At 39.5% G+C, this 15,540-nt stretch overlaps 2 protein-coding genes across 3 annotated transcripts in view; both read right to left on the reverse strand.

Annotated features, from left to right (window-relative positions):
- TBCD (tubulin folding cofactor D) overlaps positions 1-4,772 on the reverse strand; it is a 129,019-nt gene extending 124,247 nt beyond the window's left edge. The window contains exons 1-4 of one of the 2 annotated variants that reach the window (XM_068413043.1): positions 4,705-4,772; positions 4,166-4,392; positions 849-899; positions 555-652 (exon numbers count right to left, since the gene is read on the reverse strand). In XM_068413043.1, coding sequence (XP_068269144.1) covers positions 555-652; positions 849-899; positions 4,166-4,358 — 342 coding nt within the window. In that variant the 5' untranslated portion in view covers positions 4,359-4,392; positions 4,705-4,772. Of the gene's footprint in view, positions 1-554; positions 653-848; positions 900-4,165; positions 4,393-4,572; positions 4,658-4,704 lie in introns of those variants that run through there. The other variant, XM_068413044.1, reaches the window with a different exon arrangement.
- A 1,087-nt stretch (positions 4,773-5,859) lies between these two features.
- On the reverse strand, positions 5,860-13,248 carry FN3K (fructosamine 3 kinase). Its single transcript, XM_068413161.1, has 6 exons — positions 13,031-13,248; positions 11,850-12,001; positions 10,424-10,515; positions 9,133-9,215; positions 8,142-8,264; positions 5,860-7,423 (listed from the first exon to the last, which is right to left on the reverse strand). The coding sequence occupies exons 1-6, from the start codon at positions 13,169-13,171 to the stop codon at positions 7,085-7,087; spliced, it is 930 nt and encodes a 309-aa protein (XP_068269262.1). The 5' UTR covers positions 13,172-13,248; the 3' UTR covers positions 5,860-7,084.
- Positions 13,249-15,540: the final 2,292 nt, after the last annotated feature.

Below are 15,540 nucleotides of genomic sequence, written 5' to 3' on the forward strand. Positions count from 1 at the left end.
TGGAATGATAATTCTATAACTTTAAAACAAGGGACCTCTGGAGACTGTCTAGTAAAACTCTCCTGCTAAAGCACAGTCACCTACAGCAGGCTGCCCGGGACCATGTCCAGTAGGGTAGTCGTTATCTCCACAGATGGAGACTCCACAGCCTCTCCGACCAATCTATTCCAGTGTTCAGCCCTCACAGTCAAAAAATGTTTTCTTATGCTCAGATGGAAATTCCACAATCCATCTAACTCTTCATCATACTTTACTCTTCTTTTTAACATTATGACTCTTGTTTTATCACTCAGTATCTCAATGTCTGCAACTTTTTTTTCACATTCACACCTTGCTTTTTCCTGCTCTGGATCATTAAATAGCATAAGCTATCATGAAAATGATGAAGAACAGAACTTACCTTTCACAGTACAGTTTAAAATATTTCATTGCATTATTTAGATATTTATTTTACTATTTTTTAAAATGTAGAATTTTTTAAACTTATTTAAACAATTGAAATATTGGAAACTTACACATTTCACTTACAGAATGTTAAATGTGGGTTTTTTTACCTTTGTAATGATGTAAAGGAATTTAAAAGCCAGGTGAACTAGAGGAGGGGGAGATCCATTGTCCCGTACTATATCCAACAATGAATTCATCATCCACTCTAATGAAATGAGAGGAAAACTAGTGAGACTACATGCAGTTAGCTTACAGTTTCTCATACTTATAATAATAAAGATGGAGATAGTAGTCATCTAAGTAATATCAACCACAGCAATCTTGTAATGCAAATACGGACCTTCTAGTTTAACAGATTTTCAAGTATATACACAAAAATTATTTAAAGATGACATTCCTACCTAAGTGGCGATCCAACAAGTGAGGTTGCTCCTGATACTTGTCCATTATACCTGAAAATGAAAAGACACCTGTAATAAGCTATTCAAATCAAAGGCTCTTAACAGGCATTAATTGTGAGATACAGCCCTGATTCCAGACAGCTTTAGCTTAAGATTTCAGTATCCTTGAGCTAAGTGCCACCACCTGTAAGCGAGGTCAAAAAGTAAGAAAACTAGAGAAGTAACTGTGAAAACACAGTCTGTCCACTTCCTTAGTGCAATCATTTACCTACACTGCATCATAAAGTCCCTTCCAGGAGTCTCTCAAGTTCCCATGGACAACTCCCATAGCTAGATAAAGCAAGCAATCACTCAGTTTGTTGCTGTCCTTCACAGCAGAGCTCTTTGTGGCTCTCTTTTCCTAAGAGCAAGTTACCAGCACACCATTTCTGATGGAACTCTGCAACAGAAAACATTAAACCGCTATAGACTGTGGCTGCTCCTGGTGTACCAGCTTTACACTGCACTCCTACCCACACAGCAATCAGAATGCTGCTTTACACTTTTCTGCCTTGCTGTTCACATCTTCTTATTAACATACGGAATCCCACTTACTTTTACACACTATTCTATTTGTTAGCGTGTCAAATTACTGATTGTATTTAAAAACACATGCACAAAGATATCTCAACATCAAGAAGTGTAGCAGCACGACACTTTTCTGACCCTGAAGTTAATACAGCCATGGGGAAATTCTCCCTGGACACACTGGGTTTCACCACAAGGCTATCTTCCTGCCCGTGCCTGGAACAGATTTAAACATATAGTTCCACCACTGAGGATCTGTACTGACACAGGGTGTGGGCACTGCAAAATTCTTATCTTTTTGTTTTGAGCTACCTGACTATGGCAGGAAAAAACCCAATTTGGTATTATTTTGCAAGTGAAGGTGCTCTTCACAATTCTCAGAGCTAGTTTTTTATTTGAAATAGAACACAGGAAATTATTCAGCAAAGAACAAAGAATCCTTGACACATTTTAACCTGGACAAATACTAACTGTAGCTATTACTATCTGTGCTCCTCTAAACTTTTCACATTACTTACTTTACCGTGCTCCCAGTAATATATTATCTTCCTTTTGGGAACTGACTTGAGGAAAGACAAATTGAAACTGAATATTGACAAAAACTAAAAACAACTTGCCACAGTTTTTAGAAACAAATGCATTTCAATTTAAACCTAGAATCAATGAAAAGCAGCTACAGAAATGAAAGCTGGATTTCAGAAGAGATCATCAAGTGATCCAGTACTGCACTGGAGATTGCCTGGGTCATTTTAGATATTTGGTCAAAAAATAACTTTTTAATTAGAAAACTAAAATATCTTCTGAACGTCTCCTTTTCCTACATTTGTTTCTCTCTCAAACAATTTTGCTCTCTATCCTTTTTCTCCGCTTGTCACATCAACACTTAGATTTAAGACATAACTCAACTTCAACAGTGCTGTAGTTGACCACTGGATGACACTGCACAACTGCTTTCAAGATACCAGCCAGTCCAAGAGTATCCTTGCAGTAACTTGTACTATAGTGCTGTCTCCTACCAAGAGAGAAGCCTGAGCTCCTAATCATCACTAACTTCCCATTGTAATTAATGATACCTTAAGCTGCGTACAAATAACAGAACTAGTGAATACAAGAAATTCCATCAACTCTCAAAGTAATAGCTGTCAAGCACAAGTGGAATTCAACAGCAAACTCCTTATCTTGCCAAATTGTTTTCCCAGATCACGGTCTGGCAATCTAAAGTAAAACCCCAAATCTAAATGCTGAAGAGAATGAACAGAAAAGCAGTTCTTCTAACGTTATTATTTCAAAAAAAAGATCTTCCTAAATTTTTCTACAAAATTACAGTTGCAGATTAAACTATCTTCCAAATTTCTAGCAGTTCACAAAACAAATGAGCATCACATGTTTTTGTGAATGCTTTGGAGACACGCATTAAAATCTTCTGTAACTGACCATTACTGTGTTATCTGCATCCAGATTAAAAGTATTCCCTAAGCTTCAACATTGTATCTCACATATTTGGCCTTTTACCATATTTGGGACATTTTGCCCAAGAAAGATCAAATGATACCTTATGACACTAAATATTATAACCAAATATTGAACATGTGCAGTATTGATCAGTTTTAAGTACATTAGCACTGTATTTACTGGGCAATGATACGCATGCAGGGAGTTCATAAATACAGAGGCAGTACATATGATACCAGAGACAGAGAAGCACAGCAAGATGATGGGCTGGAGGAGATGGCGGCCTTTCAGACAAAAGGCCTGAGATTTTTTCAGGAATGGCTTTTCTATCCCCTCAAAGTCTACCATTTCACCTGTGACAGGGAACGATCAACACAAATACGAGTGTTCTTGCTACTTCCTTCCGAACAGTTACATGTTCATCATTAACCTTCTCAGATGGAACAGTCAGTTAAGTCAATCGAATATAATCCCACCGACTAACTTCTGCAGGGTCAGATCTCCAAATTTTGGGGTTTCTGGTTTATTGTTTGCTTACCTAGTTTCTTTTTGTCAAAAACACAGACACTGGATCAATATTTCAACAGTAAGTTTTTGCAATTTCACCATTTTTGCAAAAGTGCTTGCAAAATGCTAGTCCACTTAATTTGATTTGTAAATACATGAAACTTTTGCAAATCATCTGGTCAGAAAATTGGATCCAATACACAGATGTGCATTATAATAGGCTAATTACCTAGGTCACTGCTACATGCATGTAATTATACCACTGCTACATTCAGCTGAGGTCTAGAAGCAGAATAGCTTTCATTATATGGTACAAACGCTCTGCTACTAAGTCAGATCCAAGTTGCCTCCACTCAGAAACAATTACATGATCTGTATGAATTCAGCTGCCCTTCATATTTCCTATGAAATACAGAAGTACAAATATGAAATTTCCACTTTAAAGCTCAAAATATATGCATTTTTAACAAGTAATTAGGTACAAAAATGACTTTATTTGACAGACACACAAACTTTAAATTATTGCCTGTATTTGAATAGGAAACTGGAAGCTAAGCATGGGTCAAAATTCAGATTTCTTAAAATCAAGTCCTGGGTTTTTATTTACAGTAGTTAAATACCACATGATAGTGGAATATATATCCGGAAAACAAAATTAGTAAAAAAAGTAAATCTAAACTACCTGTTGATAAAGCATTACCACTAATCCAAAATTAGTGGCTTAGTCCTTTTTTGGTAATAAGTTCCTTTAAGCAATATAAGAACATGCTCCCTTTAGATGATGTGCTTACCTATGAATTTTTCCACAGTCATTTCTCGAGTCACCAGATCCTCAAAGACTCCCTTCAGGTTACCGATGAGCCCGCGGACTTCCTGGCTCTCTGTGAAACTCTCCAGGATACTTCTCGTGGCGATGTCACCCGGCTCCTCATTCTTGCCTTCCTCCGGCCCCGACCCCGCTCCATCCATCTCGTCCAAAGCCATGCCCGAGCCCGGCCGCCAGCGCCTCCCGCAAGAGCTGGGCAGAACAACAGCCGGTCAGTCTCGCTACCCCTCCCGCTGGGCGCAGCAGAGGCGACCGCTCCCCTCAGGCGACACGGCCGCCCCTCACACACGGCCCGGCCCCGCCCGCCGCCATGCGGCCCACCGCGCCCCTCCGCGCCAGGCGCCGCGGAGCGGAGGCCCGGCCCAGCCCTACCCTGCCTCCCCGGCCGTCCCGCACAGCGGGCGGCTCTCGGGGGTGGCGACGAGGCCGGCGACAGCACCGGGGACGGCGAGCGACGCCCTCACACCCCACCCGAGGAGAGCCGGGAGCTCCCGCGCACATTACCCCGGCAACCGTCGCTGCGCTCCCCACACCCCACCCCGCGCGCTGCCGGGCGCAACCTCCCTCCTACGGGGCGCCGCGCGGGACGAAAGGAGGCAGAGACGGCGGCGCGCCCGCGCGCGGCCCCGCCCCGCTGCCGCAGGGCGGGCGGGTGCTGAGGGGAGGGCGGGCAGGTGGAGCGGCGGCAGGCTGAGGGGAGGGCGGGATCGCTGAGGGGCGGCAGGCTGAGGGGAGGGCGGGCAGGTGGAGCGGCGGCAGGCTGAGGGGAGGGCGGGTACCCGAGGGGAGGCTGCGGGTCCGTCTGGGCAGGATCAGCCCTGCTCTGCCCGCGTTTCTGCTCGGCCACCGAGCGCAGAAATTCTCTCATGCCAGGAAGAACTGCCTGGAATTTGCCTCTCAAGTCATTTTGCATTGGTTGCAAAAGGCGTGTGGAAGGCAACTGCATTACGCCGTTATCCGTGACCCTCTCCATTTCTTACCCCATCCACACCAAAACATTGAATTATATGGTTAATATAATAACTCATTATCTAAGTCTCATAAAATTCTGGAAATAAAGTTTGAATGCTGAAAGCTACAACTACAAAAAAGAAGGGAAGCAAGTGGGCAGACTCAAACAGATGGCTGCACCCTCATAGAAGTTACTATCTCTCGTGCCAGGTTCTTTCCCATTAGCTTTCTCAGGAAGATATTTTGTCATATTTCAGCCCAAGACAGACCACGGCTCCCTCCACTCTTCTTTTCCCATGCACTTTTCCCCTAGCTACTCAATATTTTACCAGATAACAGCACTACTTTTCCACTTCTCTCTTGACACATTGCCAAATCCAGAATACTAAAGTCAGAGCCTAAAGTAGATAATGACTTAAATTACCTCAGGTTATCTTTTTACTTAACAGAAAATAAACTCCAAGAATCAGGCCAAGTGACAAACTAAAATGGGTGCTCAGGGTGAGATGAGTCACCTCCAGAGGTGCTTGTTTCTCTCCATTGATTATAAAGGAAATTCAGGGAGACTCTTAAGTCTGGTCAGGATGTTAGACAGGTAATTTCTCTGTCCCAGTATCCAGCTACTCCATCCACACCCAAATATCTCATCTTCAGGATCAAATTCAGTAACTCAAACCACAATCACAAAATGCAGGTACACCAAATGCCTAGTTTCTGCAAGGCAAGTGTTTTATTTGAGAAAGAGAAATCTTAAGTTTACATGTACTTTCCAATGTAATACATGTACTTTTGTTAACATCAATAAATACTAGTACACATGCACTTTGCTGTTTTCTCAGACCTGGATCTTCTAGCTATTGGCTACAATTTCAACTGTATTGTAACTCTTATTCCACTTTCCCACTGTTATAATTGTATTAAGTGTTATAACCACACCGTTACAACTTCCCCTAATTGTAGCTCAAATTCAAAGGGAGTTAAATTTTTTAAGTATTTGTATTATACTTACAGAGAATGAAGTGCACTTTTAAAAAATAGTATAAACTACAACATCTAACTTTAAAGTTTATGAAATCTTTATAGTGCAGCCATTTAAAGCTGAAAAAAGTCATACTAAAACTACGATATGTTATTATCAAACTTGTGTGGTAACAGCCCACCTTCTGACCATACGGTTAATTACCAAGGAACTACAGAGACGTCGTTTCTAAGAAATACCACTGTAATTTAGTTTCTCATAGGAAGAGAAAAACAAAAGCGTGTAAGTAAATTACATTAAATTAAAATAAATATTTAAAATGTTATTAATTATATATGCTTGTCAAGTGCAGTCCAAAGGGCTTTGTCTACTCTTTAAATCAAAAAGAGAATGTTGTCATTTTCAGATTCATAGAATCTGATTTAAATTTTGGATCGGAACATTTAACATGGGAAAGGAAAGACGACAGAAATATAAACGGGAAAAGGGATGGAAACAGAGACAGAAAACTAAAACACAACAAAAAATGGGAGAAGTAAGGAACTAGTTATTACTTTGAGCGCCATAGTCCCACAACAGTAGCTCTCAATAATGAACTGCTGATAGAGCAGCAGAAGAAGTGGCAAGATGCAAACAACTGTGGGAATGCAGCAGCTAAGAAGTGATACTCTCCACGGAGGGTAAGGTTAAGCTGACTGTCATGCTACTTTTCCAGCCTAGTGGAGTCTTCACAAACAATGCAGTCTTTGCCTTCAGCAGGGTATGAATTTGTGCTAGTCAAATAGTGTAAAAGTTAAAAATTACACAATCACTCTTAAGATTTAGTGAGGCTCAAAAGTGTACTGAGCCTTTTACATGTCAGGTGTTTTATCATCAACACTAATTTCTAGTTTGTGTTAAGCAGGGGCTGTTAATTACAATGGGACTATGTCAGAATTTCTCAAACCGATCTGGTTACTTTAAAAGTTTTCTCATTACATTTAGGGTAGATCCTCTGTACCCAGTACCAAAATGGTTCCAGTGGTTTATGTAATTAAAGAGCTGGTACAATTTGTTTCGTTTCTCAAATCCTGGAGCTTTGGGTATTTTACTGTGATAGGTGGAGAAAAAAGAGCTGCTAAACCCACCAAACATTCCAGCAATGGCCAGTTCAAATTCTGAATGGCCATAGAAGCAAGCAGGGTCAAAGATAATTGGTCCAGAGTCATCCTCAGCCACATTTCCTGCCCACAGGTCCCCGTGCAGGAGAGCAGGAACAATTTCTACATCACAGAACATTTCAGGAATCTTTAGCTGAAAGAGCATGAACAAACACATAACAATTAAAGAACTTTGAAGAAAATGTTAAATAAAACAAAGTACTGTAATATATAAGAGACTAAGCTGGTCCAATACTGCCTGTTTTCAGTCCTCATGGAGTGCTTTTGAAGTACCAACATCTAGTATTAATGTATTGTTTCTAGACATGGATAGTATTGGCTGTCACAAGGAATATAAATTTCATTTAAATTAAAAGGTTTCAGTGGCAAAAAGGGCAGCAGTAAACATCTGTACCAATTAACCAGAATTAAGGAACAAACTTGTGATGTAGAGCTTGCAGAGGAATACATTCCTGGCTATTTCCTAAGTGCTGCATGGAGTGTGACCTGAACCACAGTCTCAGGTATGAGCCTGGACCAATTTAAAAAAAATGATCTGCCTGGGCAGCAGAATCTTACATATTTTGTAACACCAAGTTATTAGATGGGCTTTACCATTTTATTATTATTAGCTGTATTCTAAGAAATAAAAGTTAGTGCTGAATTACAGGCTTATTTTTACTATGTATTAAAAAACTGAAAGAGCAACATGAATTCCTTTCAGCTGACAATGTTGTTGGACCAGCTGTGAAGCTAGTCCAGTTACTGCTGTTCATTAAAAGCTATGCAAATCTCTTACGAAACACCTTTAAAATTCCATTGATACATATTTTCTAACATTCTAAGAAAAAGATTTAAGACATGTTTCGTACTTTTAGCTGTGACCAAAGTTCTCTGGCTTCTCTATCTCCATAATCTTTTTCAATCAAATCCAATTGAGCTTGGAGTCGGTGACGAATAAAGAAGGAAGGCCAATCGCTCTGCCATTCATTCACCTAGAAAACATGATACAGAGATTTGTAATAAACATATTTAGTCAGTATTAATAATAGATAGATAGCAAGTTAAAATGTTTGATGCTGACACAATGGCCTAGACAATGTTAGTATGACCTATGCACAATGTTATTAGACATCTGGTTGATCGTTCTTTTGGGAGTGACGCTCTCTTTCATGCTTAGGTGGGGCTGTCTTTAACATGAGATAGAAGCTGAGGTTCTGGCTATTTTCATTCATTCAAATTTCCTTTATGTATTTTAGAGGGAGAGTTTCCGGAAAGCTCATTTCAGTTGCTCCGTATTATATTCCAAAATCTTTCTGGAAATGCAGAAGTATTGGTTCATTTTTATTGGGAATGCATTTCTAATTTGGTGAGAAGTTGTACTTAGCAAAGAGTTTGAGATATTGAAAGTTCATTCAGTTAAATAGTAGAATGAAATTCTACCATGTGCAGAGCCAGCAAATGACTGATTGATCTCTGAGAGTGCTTTCCAATGTCTTACGTGATGTGTTACATGATGAGGCCCTCTAAAAGCAGTGGCTTTTGCCATTTGAGAGCCATATAGCAGGGGTTTAGAAAAAACAAAACCATGACAAGGTTTGTGAAGGGATACTTATTAAGTATCACCAAGCTAAAGAACCACCACATAATTTCAAATTCCTATTCGATACACTGCTTGCTATATGCACTGTAGCAAGCCCCACACATTGAATGGCCATCGCATTCCCTTCACTGTCAGGTCAGAATGAAACAGTGAAAGTAAAACTGTGACCATAAAGCTGAAGGCCAAGGAAACAAGCTTTTATATAAGGAGTTTACAGAACGATACGAGTACATGTTAGCTTTCACAGGCACGGAACATACCTGTGGTATATAACCACAGCAAGTGGCTGTATGGAATCCAAACTTATCCACATACTGAGACTCAGAGCGACCTGCTCCTTTACCTAAGAAACAAAATAATTATTGGGAGGTCTGAGATCCTTACATAGTTTGCAAACATGGAACTACATTTCAGAGAATAGGCATAGGAAATAATTTTCAGCAATACGTTACAGTTATTTCATGGTCACAAACCTCTTTAGAGATGGAAAGAACTCTCTTAAGCTTGAAGACACTGAATGGAAACGGAGGCACAGTTAGTCACAGTTAGTGCCTTTTCTTTGGATAAATGAGTTTGACATTCAGGAACATAGTCCAGATCACAGATTCGCAATGCACTGTTCCGACACTTGAACATGCTGTCATTAAACATGGCTTATTTATGATTCATAGATTAGTTGTGACCTGCCAGTAATTTGGCCTTCATTCAAAAATAATGGATTGTAATATGTCCACCACTAAGAGTTGCACCTAGTCCATCCCCGAAGTCATGGGAAAGACATAGACTAGTTCAAATTTTAATACTAACAGCTCTCAAAGAAGAATAATTCTTTGTATAGCTTCGTCTTTAATTTACGCCTTAATCTACTTTCTAAAGAACGATGGAAGATGTCTTCATTGAAGTCAACAGAAACTAGATCATGACCTTACACTGCTGGATTACAGTTCTCTTCAAGGAGCAGCAATTGTTGTATACTTTGCTACATATTTGAGTTCAAAAATGTAATCCCCAACATCTTTAAAGGGGAACTTAATTATGTGTTTACTAACTGGGACCATATTCTGTAATAAGTTAATTGTCTGAACGAACAGTAAACAAAAAGAGGATGTCTGTAAAGTCAAGATTTAAGAGATTGATGGTTCATAAGGCTGAAAGGTTTAACTGACGCTGAAAAAGACAACTCATCCAAACTTTCAATTTGACTTCTGAAATGCTGAAAGCAATAACTATCAAATATTAGCACTATTTCTTACTAAATTTCAGTATCCACATAAATTTATACAACAAAGTATATACAGAATGAACAACTGAAAATAAATTAATTTAGTTTTGTCAAGGTTAAAAGGATGTGTTATAAATTACTATAGTAATTATAGCATCTGTGTATATAATGTACATTTGAGAAGTGTGGCATACGGACAGGAGGGACCTATCTCATGAAACAGTGTCCAAGCACTGACTTTAATTATCATTAAAATTATAATGCAATACTGTACCACAGCCAAATGAATTATTTCATTTTTTGTTTAGTACATGATATCAATACTCTACCAATCGTGCTTCCCTCCTTTCTCAATTTCTCTCCAAGTTTCTGGTTATACAGATGAAGATCTGCTATCTGCTCCCCAAGCTTTGAAGAATATCTGTAGGATCAAAAAACAAAACAAAACTGAAACAAGACAAGCAAATGAAATATTACAGGGGAAAAAAATCTCAATTAAATATGACCAAGTATATTTTTGGCAAATATAGAACCTTAATAAACTTCACAAGTACATAACAGGGAGCAAATGACTAGACAACAACTCTGAAGAAATGGATTGTAACAGATAAGAAAATGAACCTAAGTCAATGCTCTTGCAAGAAAGGTAAACAGAACACAAGGTTGTATAAACAGGAGCACAGAGTGCAGGAGGATCAAGTAATCCTCCTTATCAGCTCCACATTAATAAACAGAGAAGAGAACATGGTATCTACTTTTGGGCCTCATACTTCGAGATCAGCTGAACAGCAATAAGTTTACTAAGTCTCAAAAGAAGCAAGGATTGAGTTGAGGTTGCTTAATGTAGCAGACAGACAACTAAAAAACAGTTAACATATTGCACAGATATCGGAACAGGAGCTGCAAGGAAGGAAACTCATTTCTTCTCCATGCCTAGAATGGTAGAAAATAACGGGTTTAAAATTGCAACCAGGAGGACTGAGGTTAGACATTAGAAAATCTTTCCTAGAAACAGTGGGAGGGATTGGAACGGACTGTCTGGGGAGACTGGAATTGCCATTATTCTCCTAATCAAAACAGATAGGTTGGACAAACTGCCAGAAGAGCCATTATGATTACTAGTACCTGTAGAGGCCCCAAACAAAGGAGATAACTCTGAAAGCTTATGTTCAGGAGCCTGTGACTCCTGAATTCCATATTCAAGTTGGCTGATGGATAAAATGGAACTTCTTGTTATCTATCCATTTAGTTCTTCCTCACCCTAGTGCCTTTGACCTTGTTGACTGGCTTCAATCATACTTGAAGATTATACGTAGAGACCCAGAGATTTCAAAGACATAAGAAGTCTGTAAGTTTAAAGAAAACTGATAGGCTGGGAAAAGAAACTCAAATGAAAAAATCTCAGGAGGGAAAGATGAGCTAAACTCAGCCATCACCACATTCACTTTAGTAGCATCTCAGCACATGTGGACCAGCATTCAAAGCTCTAGGCTGGCAATAGCATGCCATTTCTACTGCAGGCAGGCAGGCAGGGAAGAGCAAAATATGGGGAAGGAGTGTATATACACACACGTATAGATATGTGCATATATATTTTAATACATACACATACACAGACACACACACAGATCTTGACAGATATAAGCTCCAGCCCTGAGAGAACAGAGAGGTTCTTCTCATGAAGTTTTCTGACTGACTGTAAAGATAGAAGAAAATATGCCCCAAAACATAGTAAAAAGAGATGTACAGACATACTTGTTGAGGTGCTTCATCTTTAGGTACTCCATGACAAACATTGCTCCTCCTCCAGGTAGGTCAATTACTTTAATAGGCTGAGGCACTCTCATAGTATTGGTTTTCTGGATAGCTTCCAAACTTGCCATTTCCCCTTCAAACATTTTTCTAGCCTGTCAAGGAATAAGAATATCCTTGGGCTAAACTATGGCTGTCTGCAACAAGTACTAGGAGTTAATTCATCTTGATAAAAGAATGTAGCTGCAGCAAGATTTCAGTCCACACAGGGAGACTCGAGTACCTTAATTCTAATTTTTTTTTCCCAAATTCATTCCAGCGTAGTAGGATATGTCACATTCCACCATGATTTCCAGCTGCTTACAGAGGTACCAAACTACTCAGACATAACAGCATCTCTGAGCGTAATATCCAAGACCTTTTCCTTCAAAACCACAGATGACCACTACTAAATGAAGTAAAAGACTGACTCCTTAAACTGGTTCTTTCCATGCGGGTCAATGGCCGCCAGATGGAGACGACAGTACAAATATTAAGCCTGTATGTTACATTTTTGAAGTAAAAGATGCTGTTCTTCACAGTTTTTGGATGTTTTTGATATTGATAAAGCAAATTTCTGATGCACTCTGGTGTTACAAAAAGCCATTGAGTACTGTATTCATTTAGTAATAGAAAAGTCAAGAACTTGGCCTGAAAAATTACTAGAATCTTACTACTAGAAATACAAAAAGCAATGGGGAAATTTGAAACCTCTGTAGCTTTAAAAATAATACATTACTTTAGCACTGGCACCCTGTTTCCTCCCTCCCTCCCTCCCTCCCACTATTCTATCCTCCCAACTGAAACATGAAAAAGAATGCAGTGAATGCAAATTCAGCTTTAGAATGTTCCAAACTCTTAAGCACTACAATAACAGCTCTGTACGTAGCCTCTTTTTCACATATTGCAATGCCAATTCGTCTTGTTGAGGGTTATCACATCGCATTACACCTCATTTTGCATTAACCAAACCTGCTGCATTAATACTTGATAAAAAATAGACTACAGCTTTTAAAAGAAAACTGAAATAATTAAAATTCAGCCTGAAAATGCAGAACTCTAAATTATTAACAATCAGGTGCTTTTAAAATAAAAAGCTCTCTACATGCAACAATATTAGTAGTTAAATATCTGCTAGCATTAACCTGAGGTTTGTGGTTGATTTTAACAAATACTCGTCCACTGTCTGTTTCATAACCTTGGCCTTGGCTAATGTATCCTCCTCCTGAGCTTCCAAATGCCTTCAGGATGGAAGTTTTCAATTCTGTTTTCAGGATTTTTTCCATGGTGATTTCCAGGCTGCTGCTGCAGCTGCTTTCTGCGAAATTCACTGCAAAACAAGATTAAAGGTTTGGGTCCTTCTTCCACTGTCACTCTGCTATGAGGTAGAAAGGGCCACCCACCAAATGAAAAAAAAAAAATAGCAGCCAAAAAAAAAAAGGCAAATCCAGAGATATTTCAAAATGCTTTGTTTCCCATGGCCTTTTATAGCTGTATATGAAAAATAAAAATCTTCAAAAATATTTGCTAAAATAAAATTGAGAGGGGTGTGTCCGGGGTCCTCTCTCAACTGTGCTGAGAGCTGCTGGTATTTGTAGTTTGGACCCGTTTTTCTTTTTTAATCTCCGTAATCGCATTGGTAGAAGCCATCATTTTTAAAGCAACCCACTAGAGGGAGCTGAAATGCAACAATACAAATCGCACCCGTCTATTGTATTGTGGTTATTTAAGACAAGAAAAATAAAGTTGCGGTCCATAAGGATGCAATTAAATCATGCTGCTGACCGTAAGTCAGCCACCAGAAATATATGGAAGGGTTGGTAGGTTTTTTCTCTGCTTGTACTTGCTTTGTGTGGACTGGAGTTCTGTTGTCATCACTGAGATCTTTAGGCTTTCCCTTCTTGGGACATAATTCGATCTCTTGTAAGAGACAGTCAAAAGATTTTTATTGCCTGAAAGTGCCCTCAAGTCAGTGAGATAGGTGCTCAGGGCTGGACATTATCAAGTGAAAATTCATAGTAAAAGCATCAAGCTGGTAATAAAGAAATTTGGGATACTGTTCCTATACGCTTCTCCAGATTTCACATGATCTTTAGGACGTCATTTCACCTTTTTTTCTCCTTTCACAATCTATAACACACAGAAAGAACCACCCTTGGGTACTGCTCAATTTAATCACTCCATACTTGCAAAGTGCGCTGACACCCTCAGCTATAAAGTGTTAAACATGTTATCATAACCCAGATCCTACAATATTTATTTTAATAATGTCTGTATAAAGAGAACATATGTGGGTAGGTGGCTATGACTGGCTCCTAGCACATTACAACCCATAGAAAAGGCTGCAGTTCTTGTTCTCCCTTGGAGCAGCAATGCCTACCATCTCCCCAGGGAATTTCTGGATTCTGCTGCCACAGTAAACCAGTGCACATACACTCAAAGCAACTTGATTATGGCTGTAGATCTTTGACAGCTTGAGGCAGTTAGTTAGTATGACTCATGTGACTGATTTATAGTGAAAATGCCAAGCAATTTGAATTTTGGGATGTATGAAGCCCGAAAGAGTACCCTACTATTAGAACAATGGTCTCCAACTGCTGAAAGGAGGGAATCATACCCTATGTTGCAGTAGAGCACCTGGGGAAAGGAATAAAGTTTTTTGTCAACAAAATAAATGACAATGGGCAGGGACCCTTATTTCTGAATAGTGAAAGATACCCTAATTCATTTTTCTATTTACCTGTTAAGGGGGGGGGGGGGGGGAACAAAACCCCCAAAAACCAAAACAAACAAGGAGAATGGATCTTCATGCACAATTTTACTATGGAACCCAAAATTTTTGCAGTCTCGTATTGCCATGGAATTGTCTCCTACAATTTCCAGTGAAGATGCCGATGGTTACTGACAGTAACACTTCCTTCAGCATTCTGACATTGTATTTTTTGTTAAACCAGAAAAAGGACTGTGTTAATCCAAATATATTACATCACTTACATAGCAGCCAGGAGATAGGAAAGCCTTCAGTTTGCTTCCATGCCGGATCAATATTTAACTAGTAATGCAGAGGTGAAAGGGCTGGTGTCCTAACTTTTTTGTTCACGTTGCTTCCAGTCAAGCAACTTCGAACAGCAGCATTTCAAACACTGGAAGTAAAACAACTCAAAAGCATCCCAGAGAGGCTCCAAGGAACAGAGCGATTGAAAATACCCCCTGGCAGGTCAATGGAACCTCCAACCATGAACCATTCAGCCCCACAGCCAGATTGCAAAGGAAAATATTAATTGCGTCAGTGAGACATGAGAAGGTGGTGAGGAATCACAAAGGACTATTTACGCAAGTGGTGTCGGGCTCCTGGTTTGAGACCTACCCTTGGGGTTATGCTTGTACTGGAGTTTGTAACTGCTTAGTTTCCCAGCTCTTTTCTTCTTGTTTTGCTCACAAGTGTTCCCAATATGCTTGTTTTCAAAGACTGTCCAGAAGACAGATATCCCCATGCATACCAATGAGAAAAAGATTGTTTGCTTCTCCTTTGAGAGTATCTAAAGAATCATAGGAAGAAAAGAAGCTATATAGAACAGTGTAAGCCAAGAGCAAGAAAAGACTTTCCATCATAAAAACCTGCCTACCTTTGACAGAAGTTAGTTTCTCAGTAAAG

This window comes from Nyctibius grandis, chromosome 15 (assembly GCF_013368605.1).
Source record: "Nyctibius grandis isolate bNycGra1 chromosome 15, bNycGra1.pri, whole genome shotgun sequence".
Classification (NCBI taxonomy): Eukaryota; Metazoa; Chordata; class Aves; order Nyctibiiformes; family Nyctibiidae; genus Nyctibius; species Nyctibius grandis.

Coding starts and splice junctions, on each gene's coding strand:
- FN3K (XM_068413161.1), bottom strand. CDS start 13,171: ATGGAAAAAATCCTGAAAACAGAATTGAAAACTTCCATCCTGAAGGCA. Junction 12,002..13,030: donor AAATCAACCACAAACCTCAG/GTTAATGCTAGC, acceptor ATTCCTTGACAG/GCTAGAAAAATGTTTGAAGG. Junction 9,216..10,423: donor AAAGGAGGGAAGCACGATTG/GTAGAGTATTGA, acceptor TTTGTTTCTTAG/GTAAAGGAGCAGGTCGCTCT.